The sequence below is a fragment of the Drosophila sechellia genome, chromosome X (genome assembly GCF_004382195.2).
Source record: "Drosophila sechellia strain sech25 chromosome X, ASM438219v1, whole genome shotgun sequence".
NCBI lineage: Eukaryota > Metazoa > Arthropoda > Insecta > Diptera > Drosophilidae > Drosophila > Drosophila sechellia.
Window position 1 is genome coordinate 22,651,933 of NC_045954.1, and position 19,354 is coordinate 22,671,286.

Sequence of the window (19,354 nt, forward strand, 5' to 3'; positions counted from 1 at the left end):
AGATGAATAAAACAGATTTCAAAATGTTTATTTTTAAATTTTGCTTTTGCGTTTATTCTTCCGTTTTCTCTTGTTGTTTTTAATGATTTTTTTTTTGGATTCCTTTTTAGTATTTCTTTAACGTTAGTAAAATATCTAACAATTAAAATCGTAACTAATATTTAAGCCAAAAGAAAGTGTTGCACTTTCTTTACAAATAAATAATAATTCTTTTATTATTTTTCGTTCAAATTTCAGTGTGGTTGAAGCTTGTGTAGTTCATCGTGAATCTGTTGGAAACAAGTTACATTATGTACACATCCTGTTTCGCTGATTGTGAGTGTAGGTGTTTGGGTGTATTTCTTTATATTCTTTACATAAATACAATAAATAAATTACATAAGATATATTATATATGTATGTATAAAAACAAAACAAAACAAAAGCAACAAAAATGTGTATTGCAACAAGTATAAGTAGGATTGCTGGGTTGTGGAAAAACACTCGATTTAAACTACAAAAAACGCACAAATTCAAACAAATTAAAAGTGTATTTCGTTAAGTGGTGGCTTTGTACATAACTTTTCTTCTTTGAGACTAGTTTTAGTAGCTTTTCGCAAGCCAATCAAAATAAAAACACACGAAGTTGTATAACATTAAAACGAACTTCGAAACGGTCTTTTGTAGCCTGGGAAAATTCCCTGTTCCTGGTTGGTGTCTTGTTGCGGAAATCACCCCTTATGACATGGGCTGAAAAGTTTTCTTGGTTGGTAGGTGTCTTGGCCAGGGGATAACAATGGATTTTTAGTGTTGTTGCTGTTGATCTTTTTTTTTTAATTTTGCTACTAGCAATTATCATAAGTACGTTTTCACAATTCAGATTTCAGCTTCACTTCGCGGCCCCTTTCATTCAATTTGCTGCTCATTTATCAATTAATTAATATTACTTTTTGTTTTAGTTGCTATAAAGCTTTTTCTCTTAGCTATGGAGATATTTGTGGCGCCATTGCGTTTTGTTTTCTTTCATTTTTTGGCTTGAACCGTCTTTAGTTTGCAGTGCTTATTACAGTTAATTTTGTTTTGTTTTTTTTTGAAATATATTGCACAAGACGAATTGAAAATATATATTCAGTTTCTTTTCCCACGCTCTATTTTACTTGTTTATTTTTACACACAACCACAGGACACTTTCCTTCGGCAAACCAATAAAGTCAATTAAAAAGAGAGAGAGAGATAGAGTGACGCGCGAAAAAAGAGACAGGGAGAGTACGTCGATGCAAATTGAAAATTTAGTTTTAATTAAATAACACTTAGAAAGAGAGAAATATTGATAGCTTTCAGTATCCTTACAAAAGAATTCCTGTTACTACTTCGCATTAGATTCTCTTGCGTTTATCCTGGGGCTTGAGGTTGCTTGGTTTGCCGAAAGTTGTTATTGCACAGATTCATTGTTTTTCGTCGGAGTTATATTCTTGTTCCTTTAGTTGTATAGTTTAGCCATCGAAGTTCGTTTTTGTATATGTACATTAGTTCTGGTTTTTTATGCACTTTTCTTCAGTTTTCCGTTTTTGTTTTGGTTTCTGCTTTAAGTTAGGAGTTAGTTTGTTTTGCTTTTAAGTTGAGTTAAATTAAGTAAATTGTTTGTATGCAATTCTACGAAGCGTTTCTAAAAGTTCGTTTGATCCATTTCCTCCTGCTTTCATCTAACCACATGGTCATCTTGATTTCCATCGCTATCTGCAGAGTCCGCCGGGACATCTGTAACCCCATTGTACTCGACACGGCACCTGCATGTAGAGCACGGATTGGGCCTTACGTACGCTCGTAGAAAAGAATATAGGCACTGGATGAAACAAGATGGTTTTCGGACAAGGCATCGCTGACTCTGCAAAATTGAGGTGAGTGCAATAGGTTTATAGTTGGCAGGTAAAGGGAAGTGAGTCTAGGTATTAATACAAAGGAAATTATACTTACATATTATCATTAAATTCGTGCCACTTGCGGGAAACTGGATGCTTGCAAAGGGCAACATAATGACCACCAGCCGTTGACCCTGTTGGATATGTATTGATAAGTGCACTGAAATCCACAAGTGTACGTGAAACTCACCCATATGATTAGATATCGCATAAAGCGAGTAATGCACATTCGAGTTGGAGTTGGCGCCATAGGAGCCCATGTTCAGCTCGCTGTCTGATGTGGGAAATTCAACGATGTTGGACAGCTTGCTCCAACGTGTCTCCGAAAAGCGTTTTAGGTCTGTAAATATGCAAATAGATTTTATCTTCCTTTGCCATTAAGGAAACTTAATACTAAAAGGTAAACGGGAATGTGGAAACTTACGTATAACCAGATATTTGGGGAAACGCTGAATGGTGAAGCTCTTGGTGCATTTTCGCCGCGTCTTGCACTTGGCGCACGTGGGCATTTCGTCGCCGTCAAGGACCTCTTCGCGGATAAAGAGGTCGAGGCAAGCATCTAGCTTGCAGCGGGAAGAAGACGGCAACGGTACGCTCAGATCCCAGAACGGATCGAAGGTGACGCTGGTGTTACCGCAGGTGGTGCACTTCAGTGTGCTTTTGAGCTGACCCACAAATAGGTCGCGCACCAAAGAGTTCTCGTGCCGCGTATACCACTCCCAGGTCAAGTCCGCCTTCTTATTGTCACTATAGGTTAATCATTAACGGCATTAGTTGGAAGATTATACAAACCAATTAATAAAGACCCACCTGAGATTATCGTCAATGTTGAGCGTCTCACCCTTGACGCCCGAATTGAGGGCCGAATGCAGCGAGTCAAGGAAAAAACGCAGGAACTCCTGCGCATCCTGTTGGTTGTAGTCGCTGTACATGCGATGTTTGGTCGAGAACGCCCTCTTTAGCTCCATGGGCGTCACCGTGTGCACGTTAGAGGTCCACATCTCCTGAATGAGTTTGGCAAATTCTGCAAACGCAAAGGGGGTAAAAAAAAAAGAATAATGTGTTAATCTACCAAGAAACTAACCGTGGAGTATCTGCTGATCCTTGGTGGATAACGAGCGAGAGCCGTGGTGCGACCGCAAGAAGCGGGTCAGCTCTTGAGTGTGACTCAGGCACTGGATGACCGAGTTCATAAAGCATGTGTTGCCAATGTTTCGCAGACCGCACAGACCTGTGGATACGCATTGCAGAAAAGGGATACATATTATTCTCAATGGTCAGGGGCAGGCATAGCCGAGGTTTCTACTCCCCAATCGGGATGCGTGAGGTTGCATTCGCCAATGGAAGACAATACCATCCTCGCCCGTCCTAGCCTTCTTTTGACACCTCTGCAACGTTCCTATTTCTCGAAGTAATATTTTTGTTCCAAGTTAATACTATTAAATTTTAAATTGAATTTCACTAGACTTTTTGTTTACAGAGTTTTTTTGTTTTTTTCAGAGTGACATGGTTAAGCCAATAAAAACGAACCTAAGGTTGTCATTTGTTACTACGATTGGCAGGGAACGGACGAACGGAACGGAACAACCATATTTTCTATGACAACCAATGCGGCAAATAAAACCGAAATACTAAATACTCTACCCACCTTCGGACTTCTCATCCCGCGAAGAGGAGGCGCTCTTGTAGCCGTCATCCAAGTTATGTTTCAGGGATGATGAGTTCAGTGCGGAGGAGGTGCCTATGCTGCTGCGGCTGGTGCCGCTGTCCCGATCCCAGTACCGACTTGACGTAGGCGTCATGGGAGGCAGGACGCTCCGGGCAGTGCTGCTACTCCCAGTGCCACTTCTCGCCAACGTCTGTGCAACAGAGAAACTATCTCATGTGAGTATTAATTGAGTTTTCATTAAAGTGCCCGAACGCAATAGTAACCTAGCGAATGATTTCCAGTGATGGGGACATTCGATTCTTCCATTAGCTTTTGTATATTTCAGAATCTTGCAAAGTAATTCCCAATTTCCGACTTGCTAACAACATTCCCATCACTGATAATCTATAACTGTCTAATGGCTCGGGCGAAAGATTGAGTATTAAGATATTAGTATTAAGGGTAAGGTTAAGTTAGTTAATTAAAGCAACTAGCAGGTAAACAGTCAGAGATTAAAGGAAAACAACAATAAGTCGAAGTTAGTACATGTGTTTTCTGTGTTTCATAATGCGAATGAAGAGTGAGTACAGACAGCGATAATAGACCAGCATGCAAAGGATAACACAAACGCAACTAATTGATAGCAAAAAAAGGTAGACGTTAACAAGGGAAAATAGTTTGTGATGAATCCATAAGAGGGATGGAGTAAATACATGTTCTAGCTACAAATTGTTTTTGAACTTTCAGTTGCTTGCTCTTGACAAGTGCACGAATTTCAAATATCTTAATACTTATAAGAAAACGGAATGGAGACAGTAAATAAAACTAAACTGAACTGATCGGTGACCTGGCCAAGGACCGACTTACACTATCGCTGGCGGAGTTTGGAGCTGCGGCGGTGACTGTGACTGTGGAGACGGAAGACGTGGCTGGTGTATGTGTTGCTGAGGCAGTGGCAGTGGCAACAGTAGGTGTTGCCGCTGTCGTTGCATCCTTGTTGGTCAAGACCAGGCTATCGCATTCGATTGGCTGCCGGATGCTGTGAGCACCCCTTACCGTTACCTTGCTTGTGGGCTGAACCATTGCCGTGGCGACTTCTCCTCCTCCGCCACTAATAGGACCGCCTAGTTCAGAGGTTGCCGCTTCCGGCGTGCTAACCCTCTTCATTGTGGCTGTAGTCCGATAGGCTGCTCTGGTCAGGGAACTACTATACCCAGCCGCCACGCGTATGTTGTCCAGGTCGCTGCTGTAGCGCTGCTGCAGATTGCTGCTGCTACCGCCTGCCTGCGATCCGTGATTGGTACGGCTAGCCCCAGACAGCCGTCCTCCTCCTAAACCGGCCGCTGTAACACTGCCAGGTCCTATTCCTGATCCAGAGCCCGGAGTTTGTCTGTTCTGGCCACTGAGGTTGTTGAATTTCTCTATTGAGGCCTTAATGCTCAACGAATCAATGCCGTATCTTCTGGCATTGCTGCTGGTCCTGCTCTCAGTGTTGGTCTCGCCATTGGTCTGCCTATAGAGGCCACCACTAAACTTCTCAAAGCTGGCCGCAAAATTCGAGTGGGCCGATGCTATAATAGTGGACTTGGGTCGTGGATAGCGATGGCTGGCTGACTTGGAGCTGCTGGGCTGCGGCTGAACTTGATTTTGCTCGTGCCGCAGCTGCAGCGGCGGGGTGATGGGCTTGAAGTAACAAATGCTCGTCTTGGTTGTCGATACTCCGGCTCCAGGGCCACCAGTTGCCGGCGGATCATCGCTGTCTATGAAGCTTATGTCATCGTGCTGCTGTTGTTGGCGTTGCATGTTGTTATTGCCGCCGTTGTTGATGTTGCTGCTATTTCTGGTGTTGTTATTATTATTATTGGTGTGTCCATTCATCACAGTTGTTCCAGCGGTCGTTTGGTTGTTATTGAGCGGTTTCAGCTTGCCGTAGCTCCTGGTAGACGTTGAAGTTGCAGTTGCCGTCGTGGAGCGCACGCTGTACTTGAGCACCCCGTTGGTGGTGTTACTTGTGGTGTTCCTGCTGGTGGTGTAGTTGATGGTGGTGTTGGTGGTGGTGGTTGGTTGCTGATTGCCATTGAACATAGACGGTCGTCGCATATTAACCAGCGTTGGTGCCCTGCTAGTGTTGTAGTTATTGTTCCTTAAATCCTCACCTGCACGACTCCGCCGGTGCGGTTGCAACGTGGTTTTCACCTTGCTGGTTGTCACATGGGCATGGGCCAGGTCGCATTCGGCCTTCAAAAATGTTGAGTCCTTGTAGCTGGACACTAGGAAGAAGCGCTGGTTGGCCGCTCGCACTGGATTGGTAGCTCCTACTTTTGATCCAGCCGATCCTCCTGGTGATGGCACTTCGTTTTGACTTGATACTGATGTGGCTACAAGTGATGATGTTTTCGTTGTTGACTGTAATTTGGATGCCTGTGGAATCTTGTGGAATCCTCTGGTCTTCTTAATGTCTAACATCATTCGACGGGATGGTCACCGCACTCTCCTTTTCTCTCTCTCTCTCTATGCTGCAGAAGCTCCTCTTGTGGTTATAGTGTTGTAGCGTAAATTTATGTGGCCGGTCTACGGTTGACCGGATACGAGATTTTGTGTAGTGTTTGTTTGTTTCCTCGCCGCCTGCCACGTATAAACTACTCTCGACTGTTCTGCTCCGCACTCTATCCTAATCAAATGGTATTTGGATGATCGTATGACGGTTTTATAGGGGGCTTGATTTTAGTTAGAAGTATTAATAGTTAGCCTGGCGTTTAGTTGGGCTTGATTTTTAAGTTTAGTTTAAGTTAGAAGGGTCGCAATCTGCAAGAGTTAAGCTAAAAATACATAAAAATGTAGACTTGATTAAATGATCGGCTTTTGCTGGGCTGACTGATGAACACACAGAAGGCGGAATTGGAATAAAATGAGGTAAGGTGGTTAATGGTTAATACTGGGTTAGGGGTTAAATGGTTTCTTATTTTATCGCAAACGCCATAGTTGTTCAGGTTGTGTTGGCACATGCAATTAGTTTGGTTTTTCGTTTTCCGGGGCAGCTCTTCTAGTCTCCGTTCAACTTGTGGACAAAGTTTTTACCTTGCTGCTGTCGTTTAGCTTAAATGTGGCCGAGGTGCTCACATCGGCATTGTCGGCACTATCCTGCCCAACACCTGCATCATCTGTGGTGTCCTGATTTCGTTCGTAAATGGCATTTCTTTTGGGCGAAGTTGAGAGCAGCGATAGACCGTTTAATTTGGCTTCCAGTCCGCCATTCGACTCAGCCGGCTTGTGCCCATTTGTGGGTGGAGGTGGTGGCGGTGGTATTGGCGTTGGTGATGGAGCTGCTGGGCCTGCCTGCTCTACTTCCGTGCTCGTGGGTGCCTCCTCCTCCTGACTGCGCCGCGTGCGGTTGCTTCGGAGTGTAAAGGTGGCCGTGGGCACATTGCCACTGCTACTGCTGCTGCTAATCGAGTACTTGCCGGAGCTCAATTTTCCCGTGGAAGCCGAGGAGTCCCCTCCTGCATCGCTGCTGTTCCTGTACAGGCGGCTGTATCGACTGGTGCTGCTCCTTGGTCTCTCCAGGGTCACCGTGCAGGTGGGCGTCGCCTCTTTGTTGCTTCCGTTTTCTAGATCCGTCTCAGAATGCCCCGACCTGGAACGTGACAGTTCACAGTTGGGTTTATAGTTGGCCGGACTGTACTTTTCGTAAATTTCCAGTCCGGAGGTGGCCACCAAACGGGCCAGCGATGGAGATGAGGATGAACTGGACAGCCGTTTGTTGCCATCGACGGCTTTGGTGTCTCTACTCGCACTGTTGCTGCAGTTGTGGCCAACACTTGCTCCGCTGATCGGTGGTTTCTTGGCGGTATCATGGCCACGCCGTAGACCGTAGTCTTCCCTCTTGGCCGATCCGCTCAAGCTGTCCTCGTTGGTGGTAATTCTGGACGACGCTTTGCGCGGTAACTTTGGTTTCGGTTTGGTTTTTTGTTGGATTTTCAATTTTGAATATTTTGACGAGTGTTTTTGCGAAACATTTACAGGTGTCAATGAATTTGTGGAGGTGGTTTTTGTTTTTCGAATTGGAGTATCGGTAGGCGGTAACGTTTAACAGTAAACGGCAACGATAAAACATGTGTTATGTTTATGTTTTCAATGGAAAAAAGTATACGACAAAAACAAAACGTAAAGAAATGAAATATCAATGATATGGTCAATGACTGGATTATACACAAATGAAACGCAAATGATACAGTCTAAACAAATGAAGGATCAGGTCCTGATGATACGATTTTAGAGTACCAGTTCGAAGGATTTCCTATGTGCACTTTTCAGGTTATGCTTAATTGATTCTTCCATTCTAATTTTAAATGCAGTAGTAATGCTGATTCTTGTCAACACAAACTTTAGATGCCAAGAGGTAATCGAAAGTTATGACTACAAGTGTGAAATGCCAGGGGGCGCACCTTGCGACTGCTTTTGTTTTCCCTACCCTTGCATCCCAAAAATCGCGAAGCATATTAAACTCCGTATGTGGTGTGCTCTGCGGCACACACACACACACCCACTCGCCCACCCATCCACCCACACACGCACGACCAGGCGGAGACAGGGACAGAGACAGAGACAACGCTAGCCCCGTTGCATTAACCTTGTTACGAATTCGCAAGGCGGTTAGAGGGGGATGAGAGATGACACAATTGTTGGTGCTGCGGCGTTTTGCCGTTACATTCCCGTTATTTCGGTGTTGTTGATTTTTTTTGCCATTGGATCTGTGCCAACAAGTGGTTCGCAGCTCTGTTCAGCTCACTCACACTCACGCACTTTTCGCCTGAGGCCAATGGAATGTGGCTGTCACTGTGAACGTAACTTGAACAGTGACTGCGACTGTGATTGTGCTCAGTGCATGAGCAATGACGCACTTGGTCATATTTGAAGAGTTATGGGTTGCTTTGACAGCTGGGTACAGTGGTCGCTCTTTTATAGGGATCATGTTTAGCCGGAACGTAAGCATCTACTTCTGTGCGACTGTCCCTTTGTCGTTTCTATTGGGCATCAACCTTTTACATATTTGTTCACGCTATCTGATCTGCCTGTGTTGAAGCAAAGATATGAATCATACAGGAAATCTGTTTAAAAGTTAAAAATATGAGTACTATTATTGGTCATTTGTATTATTCTTGGTTTATTTTATCCATTGATTTACTTGTACGACGAAGCATTTTCTACACAATGTTTCTAAAGAAGTAAAGAAATACCGAATAACTTTAGATCAGGTTTTCCTATCATTTTAAAGCTTACAAGACATGTACGTTCGTTGGCTCCAGGGGTATGGAGCTCGTACTTTCCAAATAGCCCACAAACTGTCATTGCTAAGGAGCGACTACTGTACCGAGGTCCGAATTCGCAGGTATAAAGCCTGGCATTTGTCCCTCTGATAGACAAAGTACACACACTATTTCCCAGTGCGTGAGTGCTTGTCGACGATTATGTGGGCGTGCATGGGTGAATTTGAATGTGTGTATGGTGTTTCGTTATTGCAATCACAAAGTACAACACAAACAAAACGAAATAATCTGCAAACGAAAATGCCAAATTTAAATATTCTAAATGCCACCAAAGAAGAAACTATCAGGTCTAAGGGATAAAGTAACACCAAAATAGGTGGGTAATCCGGCGGGATTAATGGACGGGTTTCATAATGAGCCCGTGGGGTTTGGAAACGGGAATAAGTTCACCACAAATAGGGGCGTGGTCGCATGAACCGTGAGCTATGACTGAGTGTAGTCTGCTGTGGAGGTTTATTCTCGGGATCGAATGCATATAACCGAAAGCGGATTACTAACAAATGTAATATTTGCGCGGGTAAAACTGATAGAACAGATACAGGCATAATACATGATGCAAATGCCAATGCGTTTTTAAATGGGTGAAGGCCGAAGGCTTTGCAAATCGAGTTGTTACTCTGAAATGTATGCCTTATACATCCTGAGCTATATGCTAGAGCTTTTATAAATATTGCAGTTTTCAAATCATTACTTAGCTATAAATCTAATTCATTGAAACCAGTTGCCATACAAAGCAATATAGTTTTCAAACTCGCATTCACTTAAAATATGTATGTATACACAGCGGTGTTCATAAAAATAGCAGTGCTTGAGACTATTCGAGTTTAAGATAAAAAATCCTATGACTTACAGTTTTAATTAGCAATTTTTTGTATCATATCATCAGGGATTTAATTTCAAACAATTCAACAAATTTTTCACTTTTATTTCTTCAATAGTTTCGAAAATATAGATTAAAACAACATAAAAGGCAGAAATTCTTGTATGAAAAAATAGTAACAAAATTCATCTTGACTTAAAACTAACTTAGTTTTTCTTATTAATGTTTTAATTAAGGTATAATAAATACTTAGTTGGATTGCCTTTGTTAGCCAGCACAGCCTTACAACTACGCGGCATGGAGTCGACCAGGTCCTGGCAACGTTTGGGGGAAATTTTTGACCTTGCATCCTGCAAAAGCTGAACCTTAGACGTCGGGGAGTTCTTCGACACATATTGTTTAATGTCCCCACAGGTTTTCAATCGGGTTTAAGTCGGGAGATTGTGCTGGCCACGGCAATACCTCTATTTTAATTTGGATGAACCAATTCTTAGCCGATTGTCTTGTGTGTTTCGGATCATTATCCTGTTGGAATGTCCATTTTAAGGGCACATTTAAGAATGTAAAGAAAATAGGGATAACACGAAAAACTAACGGGACTTTCTTTTTTTCTATCTACTTTTCTACGCTATTCCATTGAACACAGCTGTATGTACAAGTACTTAAAGCAACCATCAAATCGATTCAAATCAAGACATTGTTTTGACCTTTAATGTCATATTTCTCGCCTTGCAAATACTAAACTTCATGCTACTGATATTGAATAAAATGCGTCTTCACCAAATATGCAGATACATAACGCATGATGATTTCGGGGATAGGGCAGTGAGTAGAGTTATACCAGGGGCCCAGCATACAGGATACTTATTTGCATAGAGATATTACTGAAAACCGAGAGATCAGCCACCAAACGTAAGAGTAATCGACCAGGAGTGGGTGTATCGTAAATCGAGGTGCATCTTATGAGGTTAGCAAGGTGTTACTCACTCCGTATCGGCTGTACGTAGGTGAATCATAGCTGAACCCGCTCAGGTACGAGGAGGTGCGGTAGGCGGACGAGCTGCTGACGGATCCGGCGCTCATATACGACGTTGACGACGTGGTACCAACGCTGCTCCTCTGCACACTGGAGCGCGGCGCATAAGAGGCGCTTGAGGAGCCGCTGTTGGCGGAGTACGTTGAGTACGAGCTGGGATAGTAGCTGGTGCCGTAGCCCGACGAGTTTGAGCCGCCGGACGAGGTGGGCAGCCACTTGGACAGGCTACTGCCGCGGTCGTAGCTGCTCGATATGCGGGAGTAACCGTTCGTGGCGGCGCCTCCGGTGGTCCGATCCACCGCACCGCTGCCGGTGCTGCTGATGTGGTGACTGCCGCTGGTGGAGTTGCTGCTGGTGGTGCTGCCGCTGGAGGTGCCGACCGCCGATGTACCGTAGAGACTGCCGCTGCCCGCCGCTGACGTTGACGATCTACGCGGCGCAATTACACGCATATTAATGGCAGCAGCGGCAGTGATCAAACCCCGGGTTCCGGATGAAGTCGAAAGTGTCCTTGGTCTGCTTGCAGCACGTGGTATTGCTGAGCGGTTGATTCCTGTTTAGCTTCCGGTTTTGCTTTGCTTTCTATGTTTTTCGTGGGCTATACAGCGGAATTTAGTTTCATTAATGGAAATTACAGTGTAAACGTGATCATGTACCCACCTGCGTCACGTTATGTACATTATAATCGCATTATATCCCTAGGTTTAGGTTAGTTTTAAACTTAATGGCTGCTTATGTGCTACATTTAAGACCCGCTCTTGTTGCTGCTAAAGCTGTAGGCGAAACTGAAAAGAATGAAATTTCTTGAGTTCCTATTTATCATATTAACTCGAATTTAAAAACGGACTATAATATTCTAATTTCTTTATCAAAAATATACCCAAATGATTTGAAAGTGCCCAGTGTAATCTACTGAGGGAACATCTTTTAATCAAAACCACATTTTTAATGACAGTAGTTTTAGTAGTGCAAAAAAATCAAAATTGTCAAGACCTTGTTCGCTTACATTTGATTAACTTATTGGAGAAATTAAGGCTATCAGGCGCAAGGTTATTTTGAATTCTGGGGGATGCAAAAGATAATGCGAAGCCCTTCAAGCGTAACTTCTCGCCTTTCTTCCCCTTCCTTTGATTGATTTTTCACAAGCGCAAAAAACATACACACAATAATCAATTAATTAAGCTTGGTTTCGCACATCTCGGGAATTTGTAGCCTTCGATTTGTTCCTGGTGAACAGTTAGGCGGAGTGTGGAAAACCGATCAGCTGCTGCGTCACTTGTATACAATTGCAAAATATCAATAAATAGAGAAAAAACGTTTTCAAGTTTGCCATAACAACAACTTCTGTGTGACGCTGGCTGGCTGTTGTGGGTAGGGGCGGTGTGGGGGCGCGAACGGATGGCCTTATGCGGTAACACTTAAAATGAAGTTACGTTCGTGTGTGTGCCGCCAGGCTGTCTACGCTCTCATTCGAAAAAACCGTTGCTTTTACATACATACATGCATGTGAAGCTCAACGGGTGGTGTTGCGCAGGGGGAAAGAAAGGCGCGGGTGGTGGGCCTTAACTAACATAAAATGGCCACACTTTTACGAATCGATCTTTCGTTCATAAAATGCTACAACTACTCTACAGCCCATTCACACACATGCACCTAAAAAAATGGAATAATCCAAGCTCAAACAATCACACGCGAAGCACTCACAGGTGTAGCTGAACTTTTTCCACGGTTACCACGTTTTAGCCGCTTTCTTTGGACACAAAATTCATACATCCTTTGCACGCCAAAATCGAAATAATTGTGATAAAAGCAAAAACAAAATATAAAACGAAACGAAATGAGATTCTATTTTTAAAAGGTGCACTCACACACGCGCGTACGCTTGGCAGTGAAATGTGAGAGGGAAAAGGGGGCGAGCCAGGAGTAGTAGTAAAACAGCGCCGAGATTGTGCGCGCGAGCGATGTAGCACTATTGGCGACACAGTCACACACACACACAGAAGCGCCTGGCAGCGTACGAATTACGCAAAGTGAAATATCTTTCTCAAAATGGAAAGTGGAAAAGTGACGACGACGGCTATTGTGAATGTTTTCATACATCCACGTAACACAAAAAATGTATAAAGGCAAATGCGTATATAAAGTATATAAATTCATACGAATATATAAAACAAAAGGGTGGCGAAGGTGAAAATTTGACCGCAAAACGAACATCACGAAGCGAACGAGGTCGCGATGCCGAAAGCCCCCTCTCTATGATCGCCCACAAATTTTAACGCCAGCTAGGCGTTTCGCACCGCAAAAGCGCCTATTTCCGGTCGAATTTAAGCAATTTTCAGCACAGCACAGAACTCACTTTTTAATCCTATTTTTTTTTTGTTAGTGTGGCCGCATGCCGAAACGAAGGCAACGCCACTAGATCTTGAAGATAGGTTAACGGTTGTTTGATGACTATCGATATGCCCGATACATGTATGGTTGGTGTACTTGCTAACATATGTTCCATTTACACACAATTCCATCATTTGGGATTTGCAGAATCTGTTTAAAACTTAATAGTTTTACACAGAACGCTAATCGAATTATATTTAAGAATGGGAAAAGAGAAGGTCTCTTATATAATAACCTGCTGAACTCCTGTTTCAGGGTCAAGATTGCTCGGTGGAAATAAACACACAACTTGCAATTCCTAATTAGACTAAAGCCAAGCCTACGATATTATATATTACAGTTTAATATATTTAAATACAGCATTTTTTTTAATAAATAGTATTTTGTTAATCTGGTATATAAAATTGATTTCCCATAAGGTATTTCTTATAGCTATGTGCGCGGTCACTCTGTTTTTGTGTGAAAATTCTGTCGAAAAGAATCTGTTAAAAGTTCTTTGAACACTAATTCCTTGCACCTCCTGAGACCGAATTCGTGCTGCTTCAGAAAACTGTGATTGGAATGGAAACTTAACCAAACTATAAGGTAGAACCGGGGCAGATTGCGCATCACAGGACCGCACAAACGAATTGTCGCGTCGCATTACATTTTAGTGTTGCCACCTTATACGGAGTGCCGGGCACAATTCCACTTGCTATCCAAACAGACGCGTTGCGGCCGCGATGTGCACGCCGTTGAATTGATTCCCTCGCCCTTTTGATTGAGCACAGTTCGAATACTCCGATCGGTGTCCTCCAGACTTCAACGACGGCAAGCGGTCGGACAAACTAATCGGAAAACGGGCGACCTGGCAATACTGACAGGGCACATAATGATGTGAATCTCGGAAAAGAGGAAAGCTACAGGAAAAGCAAGCCGGTAAAGTGCGCAAATGCGAGTGGCAAGCAAAGACCTTTGTTTCCCATTCCATGAAGTTTTTTTTGAGTTGTCCGCTGCTGTGAGTGGTCATTATCAGCCATCATCATAATTGTCATTATCATCACCAACGGAGCTCGTCGTTATTAGGCCAGCCACCAGCTAAACGGCCTTGAGAAAACTCACAAGCGCCTGGCCATCCAAGTCTTGAACTTCGTCTTGGTCTGGATATCCGTATCCAATCACACAGTTCAGGTGGGTTCTTGATCCAGACTCCGAATTCGAATCCGATTTCTAGATTCTCATGCTGATCCTTTTCTAAATCTACAGTTATGTCCTCGACTGCAGGAAAGCGCAAGGAGATCTACAAATATCTCGCGCCATGGCCACTGTACTCCATGAACTGGAGTGTAAGGCCGGACAAGCGATTCCGGCTCGCACTAGGCAGCTTCATCGAGGAGTACAACAACAAAGTACAGATTATCAGCCTGGACGAGGACACCAGCGAATTTAGTGCCAAGAGGTATACCGAATATTTGATTAGCTGATCCCTTCTACTTACTGTTTTCAATTTATATATTTCGTAATATTATACATGGAATATTTGATGTAATCTTCGATTTCGTACCTCTTTAAATAATAATATTAAATGATAAGAAGTTTTTATATTATTGTAATCATTTTAAATATGAATAGTTATTTGTTAATTTCAATTCCCCTTCCTCACTAAATGATTTTTTCTCCAAATAGCACCTTTGACCATCCATATCCGACAACCAAGATCATGTGGATCCCGGACTCCAAGGGTGTCTATCCGGATCTGTTGGCCACCAGTGGCGACTACTTGCGGGTGTGGCGTGCCGGGGAACCGGACACGCGGCTCGAGTGCGTACTAAATAACAACAAGAACAGCGACTTTTGCGCTCCCCTCACTTCGTTTGATTGGAACGAGGTTGATCCCAATCTGGTGGGAACCTCGTCGATAGACACAACCTGCACTATCTGGGGACTGGAGACCGGACAGCCGCACGCTCGCGTCTATGTGGCAGGACACGTAAAAACGCAACTGATTGCCCACGACAAGGAAGTATACGACATTGCTTTTTCCCGGGCTGGCGGCGGTCGGGACATGTTTGCCTCGGTGGGAGCTGACGGGTCGGTGCGCATGTTTGATTTGCGGCACTTGGAGCACTCGACCATTATATATGAGGTAAGTAGAGCGCGCGAAAACACAAACACGGATGACTACATAACGGTAAATCCAACAGGATCCTGCTCACACGGCGCTGCTGCGCTTGGCCTGGAACAAACAGGACCCGAACTACTTAGCCACCGTTGCCATGGACTCGTGCGAAGTAATAATTTTAGATGTTCGTGTTCCTTGTACACCCGTTGCAAGACTGAGCAATCACAGAGCGTGCGTCAACGGTATTGCGTGGGCGCCGCATAGGTGAGTCTATAAGATTCCTTAAACATACAACAATTGCCACAACCATTTGTATTTTGCTTTGCAGTTCCTGTCACATCTGCACTGCCGGTGATGATCACCAAGCACTGATCTGGGATATACAACAAATGCCACGTGCAATCGAGGATCCAATTTTAGCCTATACAGCTGCCGAGGGCGAAGTCAATCAGATTCAGTGGGGCGCCACACAACCCGACTGGATAGCCATTTGCTATAACAAAGCGTGCGAGATCCTGCGGGTCTAAGAGTCATTTTTTGGTCTGGTCCTTGCTGAAGCACCTTGCTGCAATTGCTGAACAACGCACAGTCGACAAAGACACAAGTCAGAAAAACACACACCACCCACAAAGAAACATACATTTGCTGTTGGTAACTTGGAGGCGGAAAGCATTGAGCTTAAGTTGGATTAGTTCTGTCAACACGCGTCCGCAGTTTGTTTAATTTTACTGTCTGTCGAGAGAGCGAAAACGTAAAGGGAAAGAGGAAGAGAAAGGGCTTAAAAGAAAGAGATGAGTTTGAGGGAAAGAGAAAAGGACGGAGCACTTATTCTAGAATTCATAGCTGAGTTGATTTAACAAGTATGTAATTATATAAGGTATAACCAAAATATGTATTTATAATTGTAGTTTATTTCACACTTGACAAATCCCGACTCTCACCCCGAAAACTCCAATTAATTAGAGCCGCTTTCTTATTTATTTCGTTTTTATACGAACCCAAATGGAATGCAGAAGAAAAAGGAATCATATTTATTATAAAACAATGTCCTACCTCGTTTTTTCAAACATGAATGTTGTTAATCGAGTTTTTGAGTCTGGTCAAAACAGCAACAACCACAGAAATACACAGAAATACAACATGGGAGGTAAAGAAGTAGTCGGCAACAAAGCTTTTTCGAAATATTTTTACTTTGTTCGATTTTTGTAAGAGAACCACAAAACGGAAAAACGACAAAAACAAGAGATAAAGAAAAACAAAAGTAAAACCATGGACTTAAGCAATTGCAAAACGAATATAATATGAAATGAATTAAATAAATAAGCGAAATACTGACATATTTTACAGATCAAAACCAAAACAAGAAACTGATGACGAACTGCACACAACACAGCTAGAATACAATACTATTTAAAGATACAAACTGAATAATAAAACAAATACCGAAATATATGAGCGAGAGAGAATACAAGATTGTTGCTATATCCATTTAACAAACGAGCGAAAATAAGCAAACAAACTATGATCCTTTCAGATAAGACATGACCCTCCATCAATAATCTCAAATCCCGACCACATCCCATACTTTCCACAGGACAAAGCGACTTTTTCAGATAAAATCGAATACATTTTTTTATGTATCTTGTAATTTATAGCAATTTCACAACTTATATATAAATATGTATACAGAAAGCGATAGCAGTACCGATAATCCCGATGATCATGTATTGTAAATACAGCATGAAAGGAACATTTTAAACGAAAACCAACTAAGGCCTAACTAACATTTAAGAGGCCTCTTCACGGGAATTTCTATCCTCATATCCGAATACTTTTTCGTTTGCTGCAGAAGGGCAAGAAACTGAAATCAAGTCCATTAAATTTTAAAATTGGATATTTTGTATGCTCGAAGCAACTAGGCGAAGACATTTTCATTAATTTGGCAAACCACGGTTTCCGTAAGAAATAATCGAAAAAACCCGAAGTTAGAATATAATTTTTAATTTAATATTTATTTTCGTGTGCTCTGTTTTGCATTATCCGACTTACGTTTATTGGCCATGTGACTACATTTATATATGAAATGTATATGTACACAGACACACACTCAAGCGCATATATATAGCATATATGAGCATCCGATCTGGCTAAAGTGTTTAGTGTTTATTAGAAAGCTTATGATTGATCGATGGATGGATCACAAAAACCAAACAAAACAAAAGATCACTGAGGAGTTTGAGAAATCAAACCAAATCAGACAAATATTTAAATAAACCATTTTTAAATAATGAACACGTCTCAAATTAAATCGGGGAGATCTTCGGGTGCACAAATGTTGCTGATGTCCACGACTCCGCGAAACGCTTCCTCTGGATTCCCATAATTTTTTCCAGCATCAAAAGGGGCAGGGCTGCATGAAAAGGTAGCTAGGATTTGTGGTTTATGAACCGACCTTTTAGTCGGGCTTTTCTTGGCTATCAGCAGCTCGTTAACTTTTAGCTTCTTAAGCTTGACCATAAGGTGACCTGTAATCTGGGAACGCTGCACCGTGGACTCATCCGGCTTGACCTCCTCGCTGTACGCGATCTGAAAGATCTTCTTTTTGACGGTGACTCTAGTGTACGTGGTCTGCACATCGATGTCAATTAGAGAGGTATCCAGGTGTCTGGGCGGAAGAATATATGCAATATTCATTAAGAATTTTGAAGTGTATGCATATGATAGGGGCGTAGAAACGATCAAACAATACCAATATCGATATATGTTGGCGTACATGCAATATTGCAACATAATTTTTAAGATATGTATAAGTTTGGTTAAGAAATCTTAGCCTAGCTTACCTGTACACCTCTAGTTGGAGCAAGTAATGGTCGGCCTCGTCCTGGAAGTTAAAGGGCAGTTTGGCCTGGTTGAGATTGTAGGGTCTGCCACAAGGAGCGAAGAGGTTGCGCTGCGGCTTCGGTGGGTCCAATGGGGACTTGGTTTCATGCCGCTCCCGGCCCAATCGGTGTTGCCGAGCGATCTCTGTGCGAATCTCCGGGCAGTGCTCGCTCTTCGCCTGCCAAAAGGCCTTTATGCGCTCTTCTTCGTCCTCTATGCCGGCACAATGTTCAGCCAGAGCGGACTGTTGCTTCGCCACCCGGATACGCTGCTCATCACGTTCGATGTTTTGATCTGCTTGCTTCTGAACAATGATGGTCCGGTTCTTGGACAGTTCCCGAAACGCTCGCAGACGTTCCGAGGGCATGATCTCCACGCAATCCAAACTGTTCAGCTGTGGCAAGGTGGCCACCACGTAGTCCCTGTAGTGCGGATAATCCACGCAAGGATTACCAATGAGTATCAACTCGCGGAGATTGTGGTTGCCACATAGCGACTCCACACTGGTTAGCTCTCTTATAAAGTTTAAAGTAAGATCCAGTTTACTAAGCGACTCACAGCCCTCCAGATTCTCCACCCGTTCTATGTTGTTGATGGCCACATTGAGGTACTCCAAGCGCTTCAGCTTGTGCAAATTCTCCAGGCGTGCAATCAGGTTGGATTGGAGGAGAAGGATCTTGAGGTCGCGACACCAGTTCTGGATGTGTTCAATTACCTCGATGTCCTCCTGGTGCAAGGAGATCTCTTCCAGCGTGCTGATTAGACGTTCATTGTGCTCTGACTTCTTGCGGACCAGCTTTTCGGTGACTGCGGATTAGTCAGTTTAAATCACGTATTTTCTACAATTTAAATTACTCACTAAGCACCATATTGCCAAATGTGTTCTGTAATGAAAATTAATAAACTTCCACAAGCCGAAAAAGGCCAGGCCAACTCCGTTGCTAGGCGATTTTACATTCCACATCCCTCGTTATTATTATTCAGGTTTGGTGATTTTGTTTTAATTTTCAACATAAGCAAGAAAATGCAGATATCAGATACCCGTTACTCAGCGAGTGTGAATGCGAACGCAAAATTTAATAATTTCCAGATAATAAAAAAATAATAAAGCGAAAAAATACAGTCATGGTCAAAATTATTTTCACAAAGTGCATTTGAGTGAAATGTGAAAATACTTTTGACCACCTCTATATAACAAAAATCTACATATTAGATACTTTTTAACGAGTCTAGTATATCGTTGCAACGGGCAT

General features: G+C 43.0%; 3 protein-coding genes across 8 annotated transcripts; 1 reads left to right on the forward strand and 2 right to left on the reverse strand.

Annotated features, from left to right (window-relative positions):
- Nucleotides 1-38: 38 nt before the first annotated feature.
- On the reverse strand, nucleotides 39-13,136 carry LOC6620334 (ubiquitin carboxyl-terminal hydrolase Usp2). Of its 6 annotated transcripts, none has more exons than XM_032725697.1 (11): nucleotides 13,086-13,136; nucleotides 11,390-11,514; nucleotides 10,681-11,327; nucleotides 6,625-7,491; nucleotides 3,547-3,757; nucleotides 2,983-3,129; nucleotides 2,709-2,922; nucleotides 2,323-2,645; nucleotides 2,089-2,238; nucleotides 1,954-2,032; nucleotides 39-1,864 (listed from the first exon to the last, which is right to left on the reverse strand). In XM_032725697.1, the coding sequence occupies exons 3-11, from the start codon at nucleotides 11,179-11,181 to the stop codon at nucleotides 1,792-1,794; spliced, it is 2,565 nt and encodes an 854-aa protein (XP_032581588.1). In that variant the 5' UTR covers nucleotides 11,182-11,327; nucleotides 11,390-11,514; nucleotides 13,086-13,136; the 3' UTR covers nucleotides 39-1,791. The 6 variants fall into 6 exon arrangements, with proteins under 6 accessions (XP_032581588.1, XP_032581589.1, XP_032581587.1 ...); XM_032725698.1 differs by lacking the exon at nucleotides 13,086-13,136 and adding an exon at nucleotides 12,434-12,533; XM_032725696.1 differs by lacking the exon at nucleotides 13,086-13,136 and adding an exon at nucleotides 11,736-12,505.
- A 417-nt stretch (nucleotides 13,137-13,553) lies between these two features.
- Nucleotides 13,554-16,116, forward strand: LOC6620333 (DDB1- and CUL4-associated factor 7). Its single transcript, XM_032725714.1, has 5 exons — nucleotides 13,554-14,290; nucleotides 14,366-14,558; nucleotides 14,786-15,245; nucleotides 15,304-15,485; nucleotides 15,550-16,116. Exons 2-5 carry the CDS (start codon nucleotides 14,368-14,370, stop codon nucleotides 15,746-15,748), a joined length of 1,032 nt encoding a protein of 343 aa, XP_032581605.1. The 5' UTR covers nucleotides 13,554-14,290; nucleotides 14,366-14,367; the 3' UTR covers nucleotides 15,749-16,116.
- A 1,090-nt stretch (nucleotides 16,117-17,206) lies between these two features.
- LOC6620332 (protein tilB) lies at nucleotides 17,207-19,192 on the reverse strand. The gene is made up of 3 exons (XM_032725707.1): nucleotides 18,961-19,192; nucleotides 18,062-18,908; nucleotides 17,207-17,886 (listed from the first exon to the last, which is right to left on the reverse strand). The coding sequence occupies exons 1-3, from the start codon at nucleotides 18,968-18,970 to the stop codon at nucleotides 17,520-17,522; spliced, it is 1,224 nt and encodes a 407-aa protein (XP_032581598.1). The 5' UTR covers nucleotides 18,971-19,192; the 3' UTR covers nucleotides 17,207-17,519.
- Between the last annotated feature and the right edge of the window lie 162 nt (nucleotides 19,193-19,354).

What these genes read in the sequence shown, in the direction of transcription:
- LOC6620334 (XM_032725695.1), bottom strand. Translation starts at nt 6,015, where the DNA reads ATGATGTTAGACATTAAGAAGACCAGAGGATTCCACAAGATTCCACAG. An exon ending in CAAACTCCGCCAGCGATAGT is followed by an intron (nt 3,758 to 4,413) that starts GTAAGTCGGTCC and finishes TCTGTTGCACAG; the next exon opens with ACGTTGGCGAGAAGTGGCAC. An exon ending in CACGAATTTAATGATAATAT is followed by an intron (nt 1,865 to 1,953) that starts GTAAGTATAATT and finishes TCAATTTTGCAG; the next exon opens with AGTCAGCGATGCCTTGTCCG.
- LOC6620333 (XM_032725714.1), top strand. Translation starts at nt 14,368, where the DNA reads ATGTCCTCGACTGCAGGAAAGCGCAAGGAGATCTACAAATATCTCGCG. An exon ending in AGCGAATTTAGTGCCAAGAG is followed by an intron (nt 14,559 to 14,785) that starts GTATACCGAATA and finishes TTCTCCAAATAG; the next exon opens with CACCTTTGACCATCCATATC. An exon ending in ATTGCGTGGGCGCCGCATAG is followed by an intron (nt 15,486 to 15,549) that starts GTGAGTCTATAA and finishes TTTGCTTTGCAG; the next exon opens with TTCCTGTCACATCTGCACTG.
- LOC6620332 (XM_032725707.1), bottom strand. An exon ending in CTCCAACTAGAGGTGTACAG is followed by an intron (nt 17,887 to 18,061) that starts GTAAGCTAGGCT and finishes TCTTCCGCCCAG; the next exon opens with ACACCTGGATACCTCTCTAA.